The following is a 22723-nucleotide window of genomic DNA, read 5'->3' as shown; positions in this document are numbered from 1 at the left end:
AGTAACCAAGATAAATGGAACCCTAAATGCTGCAATTCTGTACAATGAAAATAGATCAGAGAGAGTTTAGTGGGCCGGGTTTTCTTCAGGAAAAAAAAAGAAGAAGAAGAAGAAATGGCCATGTAATCGTTCTACGCCAGCAAATTGATCCTGACTCTGCCTTGGGAATCCCTGCAGCTGCTTAAGTGTAGACCGTTTGGGTTCCTTTCATCATCTAACCGAATAAGCCCATTGAGCAGCTTACGCTGATGGGCTTTTTTTTTTTTTTTTTGATCTCCGTGCTTGTCTCTTTGAGAGCTGCGCTGAAAAGGGGTGAGATGATATTATCTCGTTTCCAGCATGGCTAATGCTGCTTTTGGCGCTAGTCATAGGGCAGGAGAGTCAAAGCACCTGGGTTCTTGTTGGTGGTTTTGCTGGAGAGAGTAAAACGTTAATGAAATAACTTAAAAGTGCAGTCTTTTCATTTGCAGTTTAAGAGACAGCATTTTGTGTGTGTGTATGGGCACAATGAGAAACTATTTGCTATGAACTCCGCATTGGCGACAGGAAGGGCATCCGGCCAGTAATCACTCAGCTCCATTCGGTTGCCCCGACTCCACCCTGATACAAGGGATTACGGGCAGAGGTGGGATTCACTTACCTTCCCTACCGGTTCGCAAATGTGAGCGTGCGTTCGCTTCACTCACACGCACCTCCTCTGCGCATGCACATGGCCTTCCATTCATGCTCTTTGCTCACACATTATGTCTGGGCAGGTGGGCGGAGCCTCCCGCCGTGGCCACTACCGGTTCGCCAAATCCGGATAGAACCAGCCGAATCCCACCACTGATTACAAGGTCATTAAAAGACAAACAAAACAAAAAAATTGACCGTGATTGACTGCTCCTGAATATTTGTTGTTATCAAGAAGAATGCAAAGGATCTGCAGGTAATCCTTGACTTAACCACCACACTCGGGACGTTCTGTTACTAAGCAAGGTGGGTTGTTAAGTGAGTCATGTCCAATTTTACGACCCTTTTGCCATGGTTGTTAAGTGCAACACTGCCAGTGAGTGAACCAGGCAGGCATTAAGCGAGTCCAGCTTTCCCCATGACTTCGCTTGTCGGAAGCCGGCTTGCAAAGTCTCAAATACATGCCGGTTTCCAAGCATCCAAATTTTTGATCACATGACCATGGGGATGCTGCAATGGCCAGCGATGTCAGCTGCTTATAAAGAAAATCTTTACAAAATGTTCTACCGATGGCATTTGCCACCAACGAGATTGGCCAGGATGTATCCGAATTGTTGGAGGTATGGACACAAACAAGGGACATTCTACCACATGTGGTGGACTTGTCCTAAGATTAGGAAATTTTGGGACAAGAAGTCTTCGGCCAGGAGGTATCCGAATTGTTGGAGGTATGGACACAAACAAGGGACATTCTACCACATGTGGTGGACTTGTCCTAAGATTAAGAAATTTTGGGACAAGAAGTCCCTCTTTTTCAGTGCTGTTGTAACTTTGAATGGTCACTACACAAATGGTTGTAAGTCAAGGACTATCTGTATAAGAGGATCATCTTAGGATCAGGGAAATACTAGAGTCATTCCTTGGTGTAAGGAGAGGATGGTAAGAAAGGCAACTGCTGGAACAAGTAGAGCAAGGGTGTCCAACCTGGGCAACTTTAAGACTTGTGGACTTCAATTCCCAGAATTCCCCAGCCAGCTGGGGAATTCTGGGAGTTGAAGTCCACAAATCTTAAAAGTTGCCCAGGTTGGACACCCCTGATGTAGAGTTATTATAATCTCAGTTAGTCTCCCTTACAAATTTTATTATTAAGTTATGAATTTTCTTGTTTACTTTCTCTAGAAGTCAGATCTGCAGTGAAGATTCCAATACTGGTGGGATCTGGTGTGACTTTGGATAATGTGAAGGACTACTTAAGTGCAAATGCCTTGATCATTGGTTCCTATTTCAAGAAAGAAGGCCATTGGGCAAATGGCATTGATCTTGATCGGGTGAAGAGGTTTATGGATTATATTGGGAAAGTAAGAGTGTAAATTTGTTTGCTTCTGCTCTGAGTTTACAATTGAAGCGCAACTGCACCAAATATTTTATCTTGCAAAGAATAGAATAGAATAGAATAGAATAGAATAGAATAGAATAGAATAGAATAGAATAGAATAGAATAGAATAACAGAGTTGGAAGGGACCTTGGAGGTCTTCTAGTCCAACCCCCTGCCTAGGCAGGAAAGCCTACACCACTTCAGACAAATGGTCATCCAACATCTTCTTAAAAACGTCCAGTGTTGGAGCATCCACAACTTCTGGAGGCAAGTTGTTCCACTGATGAATTGTTCTCAACTGTCGGGAAATTTCTCCTTAGTTCTAAGTTGCTTCTCTCCTTGATTAGTTTCCACCCATTGCTTCTTGTCCTACTCTCAGGTGCTTTGGAGAATAGCTTGACTCCCTCTTCTTTGTGGCAGCCCCTGAGATATTGGAACACTGCTATCATGTCCCCCCTAGTCCTTCTTTTCATCAGACTAGACATATCCAGTTCCTGCATACCCAATTTTTCAGGTCTTTTTATACTTAAGACAGAGGATTTTTTTTTTCCTGAATTCAAAATGCTTTTAAAAGTCGGGGGGAAAAAAGCCTCTGACGATCAGGCAACTCAGCTGGCATCGTCAGAGCCTTTTAAAAGCATTTTTTCTACAACCTCTTGGCCGAAGAGGTTGTAGAAAAAATGCTTTTAAAAGGGGGGGGGAAAGTTGGCCACACCCACCCAGTTACATTACCCCCACCAAGCCACGCCCACAGAACCGGTAGTAACAAATTTTACATTTCACCACTGATGTTAATCCCACCCATTCATCCCACTGAATCTTCATAAGCTTCTGGAAAGTGCACATCGTTGGCAAGAGAAACGGCAGGTCTAGTCATGGTTTGAGTTTTTGACAGTTTATCAAGGTTATAGAGTACAGATTTCCTTTGGGGGAAATTAGTTCCTAAGTTTACAAAGTACTTGGCTGTAAATATCCATAAAAATGACAATTTGGTCAGCTGTATTTATTTCTAAGCAGGTCAAAGGACGTTAGCATGTTTAGCTACATAAATCTGTTAGGTACAATCCAGAAATTCCCATGCTTCCAAATTGCATGGATTTTTCTTTCTAGCCTTGAAAAATGTAGCACAAGAATTGCTGGAAATAAAGTGTCTGGATTGTGGGAAAACCTCTGTACAATCTTTACTTCCAGAACAGATAAACTATTCTAGTTAACTAGTTATTCTCATTCATTCTCTCTCCCTCCCTCTCTCTCTTTCTCTTTCTCTCTCTCTCTCTCTCTCTCCCTCCCTCCCTCCCTCCCTCCCTCCCTCCCTCTCCCTCTCCCTCTCCCTCTCCCTCCCTCCCTCTCATCCTAAGGGGTTTTTTTCCTGCCCCCCCCCCAGTAAAATTCCATGAGTTAGGCAGGGCAATTACACAAAGTCATGATTGGAAGCTCCCTTGGGTACCATATAGATATACTCAAAATTCTCAGAAATCTTCCCAGAAAAACCACATGGTGCAGCAGCTGGCGAGATAGAGGCATGTCATATCCCCATGAGTGAACTCTGTCACTGCCTGGGATGTCCCACTTGGGCTGCTGGAAACGGGGAGGCCGAAAACTCATCGTTGGTGCCGATGGAAATGCCACAAATCGGTGAGAACAAATTTATTTATCGAATAGGATTATTCACCCAACCAGGGAGGGAGGAAGTCTCAAGCAGGAAATTAGCCTGGCATCCTTGTGCAGCTGCAAAAGACCCAGGACTGATCCCCGCTTAAGCTCCCTCTAGAACAGGGGTGAAATGTAAAATTGGTTACTACCGGTTCTGTGGGCGTGGCTTGGTGGGGGAATAATGTGACTGGGTGGGCGTGGCCAACTTTTTTTTTTTTTTTAACTTTTCAAAGCATTTTTTCTAATGCTTTGAAAAGCCTCTCTGCCGATCAGGCAACTCAGCTGGGATTGTCAGAGACTTTTCAAAGCATTTTTTTTAACCGCCTCTTCGGCCAAGAGGTTGCAGGAAAAAATGTTTTGAAAAGCCTCTGACGATCCCAGCTGAGCCGCGCAATCATCAGAGGCTTTTTTAAAAAACTTTTAAAAGCATTTTTTCATCAGAAGAGGTTGTAGAAAAAATGCTTTTTAAAGTTAAAAAAAAAAAAGCCTCTGATGATCGTGCGGCTCAGCTGGGCATGGTGGGGGGGGGGCAGGGATTTTTGCTACCAGTTCTCCGAACCACCTGCCGCCATCGCTACTGGATTGGGCGATCCGGTCCTAACCGGGAGCATTTCACCTCTCCTCTAGAACATTTATCTATCTATTCCCAGGAGAAAGCAGACAGTCTGGGAAGATTCCTGTATAATAGGCAGAATGTAATAAAGTTGTTAGCATACCTTACATGTATGAATATGGTTGTTTGCATCTAACAGCTTCTTCCGCTAACTGGCCTGAAGTTTAACTGTACAGGATGGACCACAGCTCATGTTCTCCAACGCCAGGAGCCTAGAAAATCGTGGTTGATTCCCTTCCATAGACACATTCCCCCTTCATACCAATAAGAACAGCAAAAGCCGTACCACCCCTCAACTGTTCGTGCAGGATAATCACGCGCACTTTCCTTGCTATCTATCTGCTTTAATCTAAAATATAGAACCTGATGGATGCCCTAGGTAAATCAAGCATTTTCCGTCTGCCAGAAGAGGTTTGCAAAAGCTTATTTTGTGCCATTACCATTTTTTTCTGGTGTCTGACCGTAAATCATGACAAGTACCAACCCTATTCCTCCCTCTTTAAAAGTAACGCCTTGCTTTTGCATAATTATCCAGACCCCGTGGAGATCTCCGGGCACAGTAAATCTGTTCATTTAAAAGGTTTCATTTTAAGTATAGCACCGCCATAAATTGGGGGGGGGGGAGAGAGAGAGAACGAGTTTATTTATTTAATAGGTTTATTCTGTTAACTGGCTTGATAACCGTCAAGACTTCTGCTGTTTCATTTGGCAGGCCTCCTGCTAATGGGCCTGATTTATTTCGGTGGTGAATATTTATGTAGGAAGAAGGTTTAAACTCCATGTAAGACTGGTGGAAATTGGTGTATGGCTATGATTTACTCTCATTATTAGCTGAGACCACTGAACTTCACAGGACTTTCAGTATGTCTTACTGCAGGATGCCATTGCTCTCTGGTGCTTTGGAGAATAATTTGCCCGCTTCTTCTTTGTGGTAGCCCTTCAAATGCTGGAATACTGCTATCTTGTCATCCCTAATTCTTCTTTTCTTTACACTTTAGCCAAATCCAAATCCTGCAGCCATTCTTCATATGGTTTAGTCTCCGGGCCTTTGATAGTCTTAGTTGCCCTTCTTTGCACTTTTTTCAAAGTCTCAACATCTTTTAAGTAGTAAGGTGACCAAAATTGGTTGCAGTATTCCAGGTGTGGTCTTACTAGGGTTTTGTAAAGCGGCATTTTGGAACTTCAGTCGTAAGTCAAGGAATACCTATAGTCCCGGAAGTCTATAGCCACGATGCCCATCAATCTGACTTTTATGGATCACACCCTGTAGAGGCTCAATTGTTGGAGAATTAAGCATACAGGTAATCTTGACCAACAACCCTTTGTTTAATGATTGTTTGTTTGAAGTTACGACGAGACTGAAAAAAAGAGACTTATGACTGTTATAGCATCCCCATGGTCACGTCATCAAAATTCAGACTCTTGGCCACTGACTCGTATTTGTGAAGGCTGCAGTGTCCCGGGGTCATGTGATCCACTATAGAACAGAACAGAACAGAACAGAACAGAACAGAATAGAATAGAACAACAGAGTTGGAAGGGACCTTGGAGGTCTTCTAGTCCAACCCCCTGCTTAGGCAGGAAACCCTACACCACTTCAGACAAATGGTTATTCAACATCTTCTTAAAAACTTCCAGTGTTGGAGCATTCACAACTTCTGAAGGCAATTTGTTCCACTGATGAATTGTTCTCACTGTCAGGAAATTTCTCCTTAGTTCTAAGTTGCTTCTCTCCTTGATTAGTTTCCACCCATTGCTTCTTGTCCTACTCTCAGGTGCTTTGGAGAATAGCTTGACTCCCTCTTCTTTGTGGCAGCCCCTGAGATATCGGAGCACTGCTATTATGTCTCCCCCAGTCCTTCTTTTCATTAAACTAGACATACCCAGTTCCTGCAACCGTTCTTTATATGTTTTAACCTCCAGTCCCCTAATTTTCTTTGTTGCTCTTCTATGCACTCTTTCTAGAATCTCCACATCTTCTTTACATTGTGGTGACCAAAACTGGATGCAGTATTCCAAGTGTGGCCTTACCAAGGCTTTATAAAGTGGTATTAACACTTCACATGATCTGGATTCTATCCCTCTGTTTATGCAGCCTGGAACTTTGTTGGCTTTTTTGGCAGCTGCTGCACACTGCTGGCTCATATCTAAATGGTTGTCCACTAGGACTCCAAGATCCCTCTCACAGTTACTACTATTGAGCAAGGTACTTTTGCGACCTTCTGACACGCAGTCATTGGGGAAGCCAGATTTAGTTAACAGCTGCGTGACTAACTTTTAACAACCGCAGTGATTCACTTAACAGCTGTGGCAAAAAAGGTTGTAAAATTCACTTTTAACCACTGTCTCGCTTAGCGATGGAAATTTGGAGCTCAATTGGAGTCGTTAAGTCGAGGACTATTTGTACGATGAAGAAGAAAAGCAGAAGGGGTTTTGCCAAGGAACAGGAATCTGTTTTCCCTTCATTTTCTACTTTCATCTTCCTCTTTTCGTTCAATACCAAAGTTGATGCCGTAGAGAACTGCTCGGATTAGATTAGAAGTAGTTTTTTTCACGTCTATCGCATTCGTAAGGAACATCTAAAAATGTTTTGGAAGATGATGAACAAGGAAAAATTGATTTGGGGAAAAAAAATCTGTGTTTATTTAGTTAAAGCGTTTTGCCCCGCACTTAAAAATAGCACAATATTACTTTACGTGACGGAGAGAGTGTTGCGTTCACAATCTGTTTTTCTTTTCACAGCTCTGTGTGAGGATTCATGTAGTCATGTACCAGTGTGATTATGCTGTGAAAAGCATTTTAGCCAACTAATTATATCAATGTAGTAATCATTTGCACAGATTTGCACACCCTAAAACAGCGGCAAGGACAAAACATATTGGTTTAAAGATGTAAGTCACACCGGAAGATACCTTATGGCAAGTGTTCCTTCCTCTCCTAAATAAGGTGGAATATCTCCAAAAACAGATACTGTTCTGAAAGAAACAACGGTCCTTAGAAGTTACTCCTTGTGTCATTCTTGGTTCTTTGGGCCTGTCAATAGCCCTCTTTCCATCACCCTGTTCAACCCAGCACTGAAAAATCACCTAAGTTGTTCATAAAGTGGATTCTGGGTAATATTTAGGTAATGGGATGATAATAGAATCTATCGTTTTTTCCATAAGCCATTCCTCCTTCTGCTTCCCCCGCCCCTTGCAATTTTAAATCTTATTTTGAATTCTCAAGGGTGTCAGTTCTAAACCAGACAGGCCCAGCTGGTGGAAACTTACAAGTGGAAAGCTGCATTTTTTAGCAGCTTCAAAGTTATTTTTAGAAAACATCTTTAGTTTCCAATAAATTAAGTTTGAAAGGCAGTATCTTAACAAAAAATGGGACGTGATAAATAATACACAGCCTAGGAACTGTTCCCTAAAATTAATAAGGGGCATCTCGGGACCTATGGGCTGTTTTTCTTTCACAATTCTTGTCTCATCCTTGACTACAAACGTTTTAGCGTACATTGTCCATTGTTTCAAACCTTTGTCTTGGATTGGTATAATTGCCACCCATAATATGTCCCAATCTGTAATCCATTAAATCTGTGCAAGCAATTGCTCAAAGGGCCAAAATCCATGTGTCACGGGCAATGATGGGATCCTCCCGATTTAACAACTGGTTCGGTGATTTTGCACACAAGTGCGCCATTTGAAGAAATCTTCACTTCCACGTTTCTTCAGAGGAAAAACACAGCGGAGGCACGGCAATCTGCTCTGCCGCACAAATCACTGAAAAGATAAAGGTAGAAAAATAGGGCGGGGGGGCCCATCTGATTGTGGGAACAAACCGGTTCGCTCCCAGCTGATCGTCGGAGCTACCGATTCGTCCGAACAGGTAGAATCCCACCCCTGGCCATGGGGCACTGTGGCCATCTTCTGTTTGCTCTCTTTTGCACGCACAGCCTTCTCTTTCTCACTTTTCGACCCAGCTTCAGAAAACAGGACCGGAGAGCATCCTGTAAATGCCAGGAAATAAAATAACGTGAATTAAAAAGGGATTTTTTTTTCCTGAGCAAAAAGGGATGCATTTTAATTGCCTATTAATAGAAGGCTCAAAACATTTGACAGTTGACATGCTGGCCAAAGAGGATGAAGCATAGTAGCAGGTCTGTTTCAATCGGGAAGTCAAAGCAGCGTGTCACTTTTACCAGCCTGAAGCAGCTACACCACTTTTACTCCGTTCCTTACTCTGGCGCAGAGGTCCTTCTCTCCCTTCGTAGAAGCCCCTCAGGGGAGATCAGTGGTCCTTAACACTTCGCAAGTGTCTCCTTCGACACTTCGCTTCCAGCACTAAAGCAGATTGCGTTGTGGCTGACTCTCAGCCAATGCACCTTATGCCCAGTTTGTATAGGTGTACTTATTTTTTCCCCCTCCCCTTCAATCAGATCTGATTGTCAGAGGCTACTTGCAGTTTTCTTGGCAAGGTTTTTTTCAGAAGTGGTTTGCCATTGCCTCCTTCCCAGGGCTGAGATAAAGTGACTGGGTCAAGCTGGCTTTGGGCCAAAGGCGAGACTAGAACTCTCAGTCTCCTGGCTTCGAGCCTGATGCTTTAACCACTACACCATACTGGCTCTATAAGTTTACTAACCATAGCTTTGGATTTGAACTAAGTAACCTCACACCGATGTCTGGTATGATTTGTGGGGAAGGAGTGTTTTTGAATGTTTTTGACTCCCGATGACTGCTTGGACAAGTCCATGCAGTTTTCTTGAAGATTTCATATATGTTTTGCTTTTGCCTCATTCTTAAAGATGTGAGAGAATGACTGGCCAAGGGTCAACCAGCTGTTGGTTGGGTGGGGCTAGAACTCCCAGTCTCCTGGTTTGTAGCCTGTTTTGAAGGGTTATGATGCAGAAGGAGGAGTGGACTCCTCCTCCATTTTCCCAGAATGCAGAACAGAACCAATGAGGATGGAGATTCCAAGAAGTTTCAAGGAGGACACCTACGATATGAAGTGCCACCCATGGCAGAGACTGCCAAATTGAATAATGAGAAGATCTCTTCGCTCGAGATCTTCCAAGAGAGATGGATGGTCATCTGTCAGAGTTGGATCTTGTAGAACCTGCATTGAGCAGAAGAAGGGCAGGGGAAGGGCGGGGAGGGAAGGTTGAGGGAAGGGAAAACTTAATACTTCTGAGGTCTTTTCCAACCTATAAGTCCATAACTAGAGGATGTCATGATTCCATTTTATACCTAGGGGATATCTTTAGACTGAAATGATAAGATCTGGGTTTATCCTTCAATGAAAACCAAGTCTCCAGATGTTTGCTGCTTCATCTACTAAGTGTAAATAGCAATGTTATCTATACCATAATGCGGTCCTCCGTATATAAGGTCATTCTAAAGAGTTTAGTGTGACGGTCTGCATAGTCAACATGATTTGATTTTATAGGCATTCGTAAGAGAATGTGTAGCAATGTATTATAGTAGTGAACTATTTTGGACTCTGGAAAGATCCAGGTTCTGATCTCTCCTTAAATACGAAGCTGACCAAGAGGGCCAATCTGAAAGTTTGAAAAGAGCCTTGGTAGTACAGTGGTTTAATGCACCCTGTTATTAACACAGTTGCCTGCAATTTCTGCAGGTTCGAATCTTATCAGGCTCAAGGTTGACTCAGCCTTCCATCCTTTCTAAGGTAGGTTAAATGAGGACCCAGTTTATGGGGGCAATAAGCTGACTTTGTATAAATATACAAAAGTATGAAGGCTATTGCTTAACGCATTGTAAGCCGCCCTGAGTCTCCGGAGAAGGGCGGCATATAAATCAAATTAAAAAAAAAAAAAGTTGAGACTACTTCATAGGATTGCTGTTTGGGTATAAAATTAGGGCGAGCCCTCTCTACACAAACCACTTTTGAGTTCTCACTGGACAGATGGGATTAAATAGGATGATGATGATGATGATATAAATGTTATGGAGACTTGAACATGCTGTGTTTTTAAAATATAGTACAGGTTGATGAACACAATTGTGTTCCGCTCGTGGGCTCTCATCAATATTCATGGCTTCAGACCTAGATGCCTGTTCAGTTGGAGATGTTTTGACTGAATTTCAAATACAGAATAGCCTAACTAAGATGGCTCATTAAGAACCCCGTCGCTCGCTTAAGATTTTGTGAACTGCAGCACACTCTAGTGATATCAAGAAATTATAGAATAGAATAGAATAGAATTTTTTATTGGGGAATTTGTCTTGGTGCATATGCTCTCAGTGTACAAAAAAGACAAGATAACATCCATCAAGAATCATAAGGTACAACACTTAATGATAGTCACAGGGTACAAATAGCATTCCCTGCATGTCGGCATATAGCCATGCTGGCCACATGAACGCGGAAATTTCTTCGGACAACACCAGCTCCCTTGCCCAAGAAAAGGAGATGAGCACCATTCCCTTAAGTCTGACACAACTGGGCAGGGGAAACTTATCTTTTGCTTTCTTTTCAATAGTTCTCTATCTCCATGATATCCTTATTCTTCTTCGTAGGCCTAAGAGAGAGGCATTGGCCCAAGGTTATCCAGCTGGCTTTATGTCTAAAGTGGGACTAGAATTCATGGTCTCCTAATTCAGCATTATAACTATTAAACTAAACTGGCTGTCTTTTGTTGCCTTAAAGGTAAAGGTTTCCCTCGCACATATGTGCTAGTTGTTCCTGACTCTAGGGGGCACTGCTCATCTCCGTTTCAAAGCCAAAGAGCCAGCGCTGTCCAAAGACGTCTCCGTGGTCATGTGGCCGGCATGACTCAATGCCAAAGGCGCATGTAATGCTGTTACCTTCCCACCAAAGGTGGTCCCTATTTTTTTACTTGCATTTTTTTGTGCTTTCGAACTGCTAGGTTGGCAGAAGCTGGGAAAAGTAACAGGAGCTCACCCCGTTACACGGCACTAGGGATTCGAACTGCTGAACTGCCGACCTTTCAGTCAACAAGCTCAGCGTCTTAACCGCTGAGCCACCACGTCCCTTTTATTTTATTTATTTTATTTTATTTATTTGTCGCCTTAAGAGATTCTAAATCTACCCTTTCTCTTTTTTTTTTCTTTTCTTTCTTTCATGGATGCCAGATTATGTGCCCAATAACGCGAACAGCTTTGTGTGCTTAGGCAAACCAGAACAAAACGTTTTGCCCTCATGCAAATCATTTATTTAAATGCAGGGCGTATTTATTTTATTTTTTTTTCCCTACTCGCAGAAGAGTTTTGCAGACGGGAGGACACTTTCACTCCAAGAAAACAATTGTTCCTAAGGTTTTCACATTCCGTTCAAACCCACAGTGTTTCATTCATCCTTAATATCTCCCCAGGGTTGGGAGAAAACGGTTCATGGCGCTTTTGTTCTCCTGATTTTTCATGCAATGTGATTAGATAAGGGGTTTTGTTTTGGGGTTGGGTGTTTTTTTGGGGGGGGGGGTTGCTAGTACACCGCTGACTCTTACACACATGGGTTTTAGCCTCATTGTTCAAGGACTAGAGCCGCCACGAAACAAAACCCAAGTTCTGCCAAGTTTCACAATGTGCAAGAGTCCTCCAAGGTTTACAGCTACGTTGCTTCCCTTTCATTGCAATTCCCCTCGCATTTTGCTCTGCTACCCGGTACAGTAACTCTATTATCTCGACTGCATTATTCTCAAACTGCATCTCTTCCCCGTTTGTGCCTGTAATCCATTCGGTCGCTCTCGAGGTTGTCACGAGAATTTTTGGATTGAAAGGAATCACTTAAGTCGTGCCAAGGATTCTCTTGAACCTGCTGGCAAGAAGCGAACTCCCAACTCAAGAACTGGGCTTGTGATCCTGCTAACCGAAGGGTGTTTGTGTGTTTGTGTGTATGTGTGTTGCTCTTTACTGAAGGTTATAATTTGTTGCTTTCATGATGCTGTGTCTGCGGTGCTTGTACTCCACATTATCTCCTCTCCCTGGTGGGTTTTCTACAAAGCATGATGGGAACGTTAGCCTGGAAAAGGAAAATAATTCATATTGCCTGTTGATGTTTGCCTGGTGTGCGTGGCGAAGTGTATCACACACACAGCCGCAAGCAAAGGGAGACATCTACTGTCTGAACAGATAGCAGAGGAACTCTTCTTCTTTTTTTAAATAAAGTTTTTTTTATTTTTTAAGACAAACGTTTAATACATCATTCATTTCTTCCATGTGATAATTCAGTGTTATCTTCAAAAATGTCTTCTCATCTGGAGAAAGAAGAAAGGGAAAAGGAGAGGAAGAAGAAGGTGGGGAAAAAGGAGTAGAGGAGAAGGTTGGAAGGAAGGAAGGAAGAGTGAGGGAAGAGAAGGGGAAGTAGGAAAGAGAAGGAGAGGAAGAACGAAGGAAGTAGGAGGAAAAATAGGGGAAGAGAAGGGGAGGAGAAGAAGAAAGGTTGGAGTAAAGGTAAAGGGTAAAAAAGCAGCCCCGAAAAAGTAAAAATGAAAAATGAAAGTTAAAAGAAAAGATGAATGAAAAATGATGGAAATGACTGTACATGTGAATGTGTTTATGAAAAATAAAAATAAAAAACTTTTTAAAAAAATTCTTCTGTCTCTTCTGTCTTCAAACTCACCAAATCCATTACAAAGCTTTTCCATTAATATAATATTCTAATTACAACACATTTTTTTTGCTTCAATCTCTTTTAAAACTTATTTATATCTCTTTTCTAACCAATAGTAAAATTTATTCCATATCTTAAAATATTCTGAATCTTCTCTTTCTTTTATCATCATAGTTAATCTATTCATTTCTGCACAGTCTAAAAATGTTTTTAAATTACTTCTCCCTTCGATGGTATATTCTCTGCTTTCCAATTTTGTGCATAAACAATCAGCAAAGGAACTCTTTACTTATGCCGTATTTGTGTCTCTGCAATATTGCTGCATTTAAATCTGTCTGCTTGCTAAAACATCCCGGCAATCCGCCGTATGTATGTATGTATGTATGTATGTATGTATGTATGTATGTACGTACGTACTCTGGATTGTTATTTACCGGTCCCTGGTGCCCAAAAGGTTGGGGGGCCACTGATCTACAGTATTTTAAATGGTTTCAGAGACATTATAAGGCTGCCTTTAAGGCTTCCACAAGAGAGCGCTCTTTGTGTAATAAAAATGACATTGTCTGAGACATTGTGTTTTCTTTTTCTGCAACAGCTTTTCCAGTGTGATTTGGCTTTCTTCTATTTTTTTCCTTCCTTCCTTCCTTCCTTTCCTTGAAAAAACTTTTTTCTTCACTCCATTCCTAAACTTGTTAGCTTCCTTTGTTTTCTTCCTTTTCTAAATTTCCCAGTATATCTTCCTTCCTCCCTTTCTTAGTTTCTTTCTTCCTTCCTTCCTTCCTTCCTTCCTTCCTTCCTTCCTTCCTTCCTTTCTCCAAAGCAATCTGCTTTTGGAATTAAGTCCCTTCCTTCCTTCCTTCCCCCTCTCTTTCTCCTTCTTTCCTTTCTTCCTTCCTTTTTCCTACCCTCCCTCCTTAGGAAACTATCAGAGAAAAGAGACAGGAGCCCTCAGACTGTCGCGTAATGGTTATAAAATAACACTTTATTCTTTCTAGGTTAGAGAAAGAAACTTAAGAAAGACCCACCCTAGTGAATCTAGCAGTTAAAAGGGGCAGCAGGAAGTTTGTACTTTCAGACTGGCAAGAATCTATGAATATAACCTCACAATAAAGTAGATTTTGCTCATCCGGTCTTGTTTCCTGCCTGGTTCACCCAAGAAAATAATACAGAAAAACAACAGTCCACAACTACAGATGTAGTTCATAAAAAATGCATTGCATAAAAAATGTATCTCCGGTGTATCTCAAAGGCAGACATTTGCAACCCCTGAATATATCCGCAGGCAAAAGAGGGGATCATTCTCCACGGATTTGTCCAGGATGACATCAAGAATTACACTCAAAGACGGCACCAGCCACAGCATAGAACAGTGATGGCTAACCTTTTTGTCATCGCGTGCCAAAAGCGTGGGGGGGGGGGGTCATACCCATGTGTGCCCACATCCATAATTCTATGTGTGTCCCCCCCCCGTGCTCCCCCCACTTTTGGCACGCAATGGCCCGGTAGACATAGAACATCTCAAAGAAATAGTGCAAGATTGGAAGATGTGGAGAGACCTGGCCGAGAGAATCACCAACAACCGGACGTGACCGAACAGATAACTTCATTATCAATAAAGAGTTAATCCACTATCGGGAGTCACCCTGACCCACAAATGGACCCTGAGAGTTCACCCCAATTCTTCCCTTTTTTTTTTTTTTTGGATTTGATTTTTATTATAACATAGTAATACAATCGGTACATTTTCGGTTCATTGGTGCAATTATATACATATATACATCTACATGCATTATTGCTTGTCTTTTGTTGGTATTGTTTCTTGAAGCTAAATTTAATTTCAATACACTTAAAGATAATGGTGCTCAACTCTCTAAGACTAAATATAATACTATTCATATAGATTTTGTTCATTAGTTAATATTTAATCTCTATTACCTTCTTTATTTCTTTCCCCCATCCATTCGTCCCTGTGCGTCCCTCCCAAAGCTGCGCGCTCGGTGGAAGAGGACGACCATCCCAGATAGAAGGAGTGTACCGATTTTCGGTCAAGGGGTATACGATAGCTGCGCTCCCCTGCTAGAACCTCCAAACAAGCTCAAGGCACCCCAATTCTTTCCATTGTATAGGTAGTCCTCCATTTACCAGGGTTCATTCGGTGACCATTTGAAGTTATAACAGCACTGAAAAAGCGACTTACAACTTAACAGATTTGTCGATGAGGACATCAAGAATTACACTCAAAAGATGCCGGAGACATGGGGTTCAACATGGGGAAGTGAACCTCCGCCAGCCCTCCTCCCCCTTCAATATCATGCATTTAATAAAATGAGTGTATGTTTGAAAATGTGCAAGAGAGAGAAAGACAGACAGACAGGCTCTGTGTGTGAAAGAGCGAGATCCCTATGTGTGTGTGTGAGAGAGAGACACAGACACACACAGAGCCAGACAGACAGGCTTGTGTGTGTGAAAGAGAGATCCCTGTGTGTGTGTGTGTGTGAGAGAGAGAGAGACTAGGGAGAGGAAGATTGTGATTCCAGGTTGCACTGACTTCAATTCCAGCAAGTCAACTAGGAATAGAATAGAATAGAATAGAATAGAATAGAATAGAATAGAATAGAATAGAATAGAATAACAGAGTTGGAAGGGACCTTGGAGGTCTTCTAGTCCAACCCCCTGGTTAGGCAGGAAACCCTACACCACTTCAGACAAATGGTTACCCAACATCGTCTTAAAAACTTCCAGTGTTGGAGCATTCACAACTTCTGGAGGCAAGTTGTTCCAATGATGAATTGTTCTCACTGTCAGGAAATTTCTCCTCAGTTCTAAGTTGCTTCTCTCCTTGATTAGTTTCCACCCATTGCTTCTTGTCCTGCCCTCAGGTGCTTTGGAGAATAGCTTGACTCCCTCTTCTTTGGGGCAACAAGCTATGATTCACCTTGCTAGTTATAACGTGGGAATATTATTATATTCCCCCCCCCCAGATGGTTCTTTTCCTATTTGGTTCTTTTTGCAAACCCCAAACGCCAGTGAGACACTTCTGGGCTTCCAGTGACCACCTGAAGGGAGACACCTTTTCCAAAGCAGGCAACCCCGCCTCCTCCTCCTCCTCCTCCTCTTCCTCCTCCTCTTCCCGGCTGGTCATATGAAACCCGGATCGGAATGTGTTTACTCGCCCGGTTGCACCGTGACGCAACCCGGCAAAGGTCCTTGCAACCTGTGAGCTGTCTGGGGGCCGGGGAATCAAGCGAGGAGCGTTACTCATTGACAGAGTTATCGGGCGCCGAGACTACCCAGCGGATGATACACGAGATTTGCTGCTTTGCGCAAGGCGCCTGCGCTCTTTCAGGAAGGAATTGGACCCAGAAGGCGCAGCTAGACAAGGAACCCGCCGCCGATCCCCGTTTTTCCGCCTTTGAAGGGGAGGCAGGCTGGCCAAATCTCCCTGCAGGAAGCCCTGCCGGCGAGGAAGGGAGGTTTAAAGGCCCGGGAGCTCTGCCCTTCCACCATCCGAGATCCACCCTTTGCGCTCGTTTGCAGGATCTCCGGGCATCGCGGCCTTGCATCGCCGGCCCGAGGTAGGGAGCATGGAAAGCCAAGCGCGGGGGGGGGGGGGGGAGGCGGCTGGAGAAACAGAGCAAGCTGCGGGAAAGGGAAAGAAAGGAGATGGCTCACTCCCACACCCCGCCCTCTCATTCCCCCCCCTCCCCAAACCGGCAGAGAACTTGAATTCCAAGGCGCTAGTCCCTTCGCTTTATAAGGAACGACTTCGCCAAGTGCCTCTTGCAGTCCTGCCCTTCGGGAGTTGGACTACAGATCCCATGTTCCCTAGTCGTTGGCCGTGGTTGTTAGGGCGTAACAGAAATGACTCGTTCTGTTTCTTTTTTTCTTTTTTCTAAGATTTTTTTTTAAAAAAAATCTTGGATATTTGGGGCTTTTCTCCCCCCCTAGAAAGGATCTTTCGACTGTTGATAGGACGATTGTGAGAGCTGCTAATTTAGAAGAGAAAAAAAACCAGAATACTCTGGGGAGGGGGAGGAAAAGAAAGGGAAAGCGAAAGGGGAAGGAGGGAGGGAGGGAGATTTCATTGTTTAGGCATGTATCATTCTTGTATGCAAGAATGATACAGATCACAAATAACATTTAAATACAGTTAAATGTGATACACTATTTCACTTGGGTGAAATAGTGTATCACAGGGCAACAATTTTTGAGTCAACAATACATGCCTCGAATAGTTTTAACTTACAGAATCTGGACATGATTCCTGTGGGATTGAAGATTGGCAAAGTTTGCTGCCTTGCTGTATTTTTTTTTTTTTATTTGATTTATATGCCGCCCTTTTCCGGAGACTAAGGGCGGCTTACAATGCGTTAAGCAATAGCCTTCATACTTTTGTATATTTATACAAAGTCAGCTTATTGCCCCCACAAACTGGGTCCTCAATTTACCTACCTTAGAAAGGATGGAAGGCTGAGTCAACCTTGAGCCTTGGAGAGATTTGATCCAGCAGAAATTGCAGGCAGCTGTGTTAATAATAGGGTGCACTAAACCACTGTACTATCAAGTGGTATTGAGCCACAGTCTCGTGATTTTCGGTTCCAATATTCCCTACCAAGCTTCCTATTAAGAAAGTCAGTGAGGAAACCAGCAGGAAGTCAGAAGTCACTTCCCTTCTCCTTTTGCCCTTGATTATTCTGTTTCTCTGAATTGGCAAGGAAATATCTCTGAAAGGATGACCCAACAGGTAATAGCAATAGCAATAAGCATTTAGGCTTCTATACTGCTTTGCGGTACTTTACAGCCCTCTCTAAGCGGTTTACAGAGTCAGCCTCTTGCCCCCAACAATCTGGGTCCTCATTTGACCCACCTCGGAAGGATGGTTGACTGAATCAACTTTGAGCCAGTCAGGATCGAACGCTTGGCAGTGGGCAGTGTTAGCCTGCAATGTGAGTTCTAATCACGGGAAGGGAAGGGAAGAAGGAAGGAAGGAAGGAAGGAAGGAAGGAAGGAAGGAAGGAAGGAAGGAAAGAAACAAGGAAACAAGGAAACAATAGCACTTACTTATATACTGCTTCACAGTGCTTTACAACCTTCTCTAAGCGGTTTACAGAGTCAGCCTATTGCCCCCAACAATCTGGGTCCTCATTTTACCCACCTCGAAAGGATGCTTGACTGAATCAACCTTGAGCCAGTCAGGATCGAACGCTTGGCAGTGGGCAGAGTTAGCCTGCAATGTGAGTTCTAATCACGGGAAGGGAAGGGAAGAAGGAAGGAAACAAGGAAACAATAGCACTTAGACTTATATACTGCTTCACAGTGCTTTACAACCTTCTCTAAGCGGTTTACAGAGTCAGCCTCTTGCCCCCAACAGTCTGGGTCCTCCTTTTACCCACCTCGGAAGGATGGAAGGCTGAGTCCATCTTGAGCCTGGTGCAATTCGAACTGCCAAATTGCAGGCAGCCGGCAGAAGTAGCCTGCAGTACTGCACTCTAACCACTGCGCCACCACAGCTCATGGGGTTGGTTAGTGATTATTAAGTGTCTCTCTATGTGTGTGTGCATGTATGTGTGTATGAGTGAGAGAGTGAATGAACGAATGAATGAATGAATTACTATGCACACCTACAAATATGAACAAGCAGCTCTAAGCTCTACCTGTGAAGAAGAAAGAAAGAAAGAAAGAAAGAAGAAAGAAAGAAAGAAGAAAGAAAGAAAGAAAGAAAGAAAAAGGAAGGAAGGAAGGAAAGAAGGAAAGAAAGAAAGAAAGAAAGAGAGAGAGAAAGAGAAAGAGAGAGAGAGAGAGAGCTGGATTAAGGTTCTTTTACAACTGTTGCAGGTCCAGAGAAGTCACCATGCCTGTCAACATCAGAGACGTGATGCAGCTCCTCTGCCATGTTTCTGAAGAGCGAAAAATGAAAGCAGCCTTCAAGCATTCTGGGCGAGGCGCCTTGGTGGTTGGAACGACGGCTTTCTTCGGAGGTTTGATGGCAGGACCACCTGGCCTTGCTGTCGGTAAATTAATACTTTGGATATGGGCATAAATGCATCCAGGAGCTTTGGATGCACCAAATTGTAGCTTTAAATCTGTCAGGGAAGGTGGGGGTGGGAGATACTGAAGAAGGGGAAGGAGCAGGGGTGAAATCCAGCAGGTTCTGACAGGTTCTGTAGAACCGGTAGCGGAAAATTTGAGCAGTTCGGAGAACCGGCAAATACCACCTCTGGCTGGCCCCAGAGTGGGGTGGGAATGGGGATTTTGCAGTATCCTTCCCCCAGGAGTAGGAAGGGAATGGGGATTTTGCAATATCCTTTCCCTGGAGCAGGGTGGGAATGGGTATTTTGCAATATCCTTCTCCCTGGAGTGGGGAGGGAATGGGGATTTTGCAATATCCTTTCCCTGGAGCGGGGTGGGAATGGGGATTTTGCAATATCCTTCCCCCAGGAGTAGGAAGGGAATGGGGATTTTGCAATATCCTTTCCCTGGAGCAGGGTGGGAATGGGTATTTTGCAATATCCTTCTCCCTGGAGTGGGGAGGGAATGGGAATTTGCAGTATCCTTTCCCTAGAGTGGGGTGGGAATGGGGATTTTGCAATATCCTTTCCCTGGAGCGGGGTGGGAATGGGGATTTTGCAATATCCTTCCCACAGGAGTAGGAAGGGAATGGGGATTTTGCAGTATCCTTCCCACAGGAGTGTGGAGGGAATGGAGATTTTGCAGTATCCTTCCCCTACCACGCCCACCAAGCCGCGCCCACAGAACCGGTAGTAAAAAAAAAATTGGATTTCATCACTGGGAAGGAGCCCTGGGTTAATTACATTAATGAATGCATTTACATTCAGTTTAAATTGAACCCACTTTCCAAAGTCAAACCAATCTTTCTTACCGTTCAAGATTATAAAGCGGTGGGGCACAGTCATTGTAAAAAAGTAAAGTTAGAAAATAATACAAATATTTATATGTGTGATATAACTATTTGTATTATTTATGTTGTGGCCCGCCAGTGGAGCTGGTAGCAGACTCGGACAGTGAGGAGGTTGGGGAGGAACATGGGCCAGTCCTGGAGTCTGAGGAAGGCTCTGATGAGGGCTCTGCATCGGAGGCAGAGAGGGGGCCAGGGCCGTCCGACAGTTATCAGCTGCCTTCGGAGTCAGACATCAGTGGGGCAGAAGAACAGCTGGAGCCTGTTCCCAATGTCAGCATGCACGGAGCTGCCAGGAGACGGGAACAGCAAAGGAACAAGGGCCGACTCAGGAGTAAAGCCACAGGTGGACAGTGAATGGCCCCTCCCATAGGGAATAAAGAGGAACGAAAGGGAAGGGGAGTTTGCAGGAGTCAATTAGTTCAATTCATGAGGGTGAAGATCTGTTCCTGACTTCTTGCCAAGTAATTGCTGGCGTTTGGAAGATATCGGCCTGGCAACTCTCCAAGCCTGATAAAGGTCTGTAGTTGTGAAATCTCATGAAAGACTGTTGGCTGGGACTTTGCTGGAGAAGAATTCCCTTTAGCTTAAATAAAAGAGGTTTTATCGGGACGAGGAGTCTGCTTCATGATCTTGGGAGGCCTAGGTCAGGACAATTTAATGGTATAAAATATAGACGATATAAAATATAGAACCGGTGGGAATTTAAAGGCTATAAAATGCTACGGGTCAAACTCATTATTTGAAGTATACTTCGTGTATAAAAAAATAGAAAAGAGATATTCATTAATATATTAAATAAGGATCTCAGCAATCATGCTGGCTGGAGAAATCCTGGCAGTCCAAGTCCACAATCTTCAAGTTTCTACAGTCGTAAAAATTTCATTGAACGCTGTTCTAAATAGATATATAATAGGATAATGCAACTTAAATATATCCCAGATCCCTTACCTGCATCCGAAACAACGCTGCTTTCCTTGGCAAATAGTCAAATGGTTTTACCGTTCAATGATAGCTTGCCAATCGAAGTCGAAAGCCGGCTTATCTGTCCTGTTTTTCTAGGAGGTGCCATTGGTGGCTTGCTTGGAGCCTGGATGACCTCGGGACAGTTCAAGCCCATTCCTCAGATTATCCTGGAACTGCCTCCTGTGGAGCAGCAACGACTTTACGAAAACGTCTGTGCCATTATTCAGAATCTGGACTGGACCGATATAGCCCAACTCACAGCCTTGGTCATGGCCAACGGTGCCCTTCAAGAGAAATTGCTTGGAGTCCTGACAAGCTATATCACTAACGAACTCCGAGGGGAGATCCAGTATGGAAACTAGACTCAATTTGTGTTTCAGGAGGTTGTGAGTGCCCTTGACTCCCTTCTGGCCCTTTTCTCTCTGGCGTTTTAGATTTCTTAAGATCGTGGTTTTTATAAGAATAACAAGATGGCAACTGTGCATTTTTCTTTAACCCCAAATAATCTGTTTGGGAAAATTTCTTCTTCTTCTTCATAATTAGTCCTTATTTCAATAGCCAAGGGTAGATCGGTTTGAGCCTTGATGTTTACCGTATTTATTTAAAAATCTATGCCACCCCAAAAACTGGATTTGGAGTGCCTTGCCGAGTAAGTACCTCTCATTCATCAGACCTCCTAAAGCAGCGGCCTCTGTAACAGTGACGTCATCAAAGAAAGTGCCACCGTTGCGTCCTTGCATCGTGATCAAGGATGTAAGTCATGGCGTTGGCGGTATGATGACATCACCATTTGCTGCTCTTTGATGTGCATCGTTCTAGATGAATAATGATACACTGCACAGGTATCATCAGCCTTATCCCAGGGTGAGATCTTTGACCTATTGTCCTACCCAAATATGTTCTTTGGCTTAGAGAGAGAGAGACAGGCTGGTGGTTAACGTATCTTCAGGATGCCAAGTTGGAGAAACCTAATGTAGCTCACGGCATTGTGGTTGAACTACGTGGTGTCCTCTTGGCCACATTAGAATGATCAACGTCAAATTACTTGGAATTTCTCAGATTGGGGGGGCTCACTTATCCATGGGGATGTGTTTCTTCTCCTTCTGCCTTAATTTTGGGACCGTGAAGGAGTGAAAAGTTGAAATAGTCTGGAGCCAAAAATGTAGCAGATGATTCACCTTAGGTATTTCTCCTGAAGATGCAAATAAAGCTGAATTTTAATGTGTGAACTGCCAAAGTTGTATGATCATTATTCCCCTTCCTTTTAGAGATGCCAAACTGGGTTTCTTGAACTTAAGTTGCCTTCAGTTGAGAATGTTCAACAGGAGGAGACAAGGAAGAAAGATCTGGGAGTAGCAAAGAATATTAAAAGTTCAACATTTTTTTTTTTTTAATTTGATTTATATGCCGCCCTTCTCCGGAGATTCAGGCCGGCTTACAATGCGTTAAGCAATAGCCTTCATCCTTTTGTATATTTATACAAAGTCAGCTTATTGCCCCCACAAACTGGGTCCTCATTTCACCTACCTTAGAAAGGATGGAAGGCTGAGTCAACCTTGAGCCTTGGCGAGATTCGAACCTGCAGTAATTGCAGGCAGCTGTGTTAATAACAGGGTGCACTAAACCACTGTACTATCAAGGCTCTTTGAAAACATTCAGGTTTTACAGTTTGGGGTTTTTTTAAAAAAAACCAAATGAAAATACAGCTAGGCCTCGACTTACAACAGTTTATTTACTGACCATTTTCATTGAACGACCATTGCAGCATCCCCATGGTCACGTGATCAAAACTCAGAAGCTTGACAGCTGACTCATATTTATGACGGTTGCAGTGTCCCGGGGTCATGTGATCCGCTTTTGCGACCTTCTGACAAGCAAAGTCAAGGTTGGGAACCCAGATTCACTTAACAACCGTGTTACTAATTTAACAACTGTGCCAAGAAAGGCTGTACA

The 22723-nt window shown here is 43.4% G+C and overlaps 2 protein-coding genes across 4 annotated transcripts in view; both read left to right on the top strand.

The window, feature by feature from the left end:
* Window positions 1-7246, top strand: part of LOC117670518 (uncharacterized protein F13E9.13, mitochondrial-like) — a 32647-nt gene extending 25401 nt beyond the window's left edge. For 2 of the 3 annotated variants that reach the window (XM_034425734.3, XM_034425735.3), the window contains exon 7: window positions 1852-3215. In XM_034425734.3, the coding sequence (XP_034281625.2) occupies window positions 1852-2042 (191 nt within the window). In that variant the 3' untranslated portion in view covers window positions 2043-3215. Of the gene's footprint in view, window positions 1-1851; window positions 3216-7056 lie in introns of those variants that run through there. The other variant, XM_087877022.1, reaches the window with a different exon arrangement.
* An 8756-nt stretch (window positions 7247-16002) lies between these two features.
* Window positions 16003-22007, top strand: C11H19orf12 (chromosome 11 C19orf12 homolog). The gene is made up of 3 exons (XM_034425731.3): window positions 16003-16463; window positions 18724-18899; window positions 20867-22007. Exons 1-3 carry the CDS (start codon window positions 16048-16050, stop codon window positions 21130-21132), a joined length of 858 nt encoding a protein of 285 aa, XP_034281622.3. The 5' UTR covers window positions 16003-16047; the 3' UTR covers window positions 21133-22007.
* The last annotated feature ends 716 nt before the right edge of the window (window positions 22008-22723 follow it).

The sequence above is a fragment of the Pantherophis guttatus genome, chromosome 11 (assembly GCF_059756535.1).
Source record: "Pantherophis guttatus breed Tessera chromosome 11, ASM5975653v1, whole genome shotgun sequence".
Classification (NCBI taxonomy): Eukaryota; Metazoa; Chordata; class Lepidosauria; order Squamata; family Colubridae; genus Pantherophis; species Pantherophis guttatus.
This window is presented reverse-complemented; position numbering and strand designations above follow the sequence as displayed.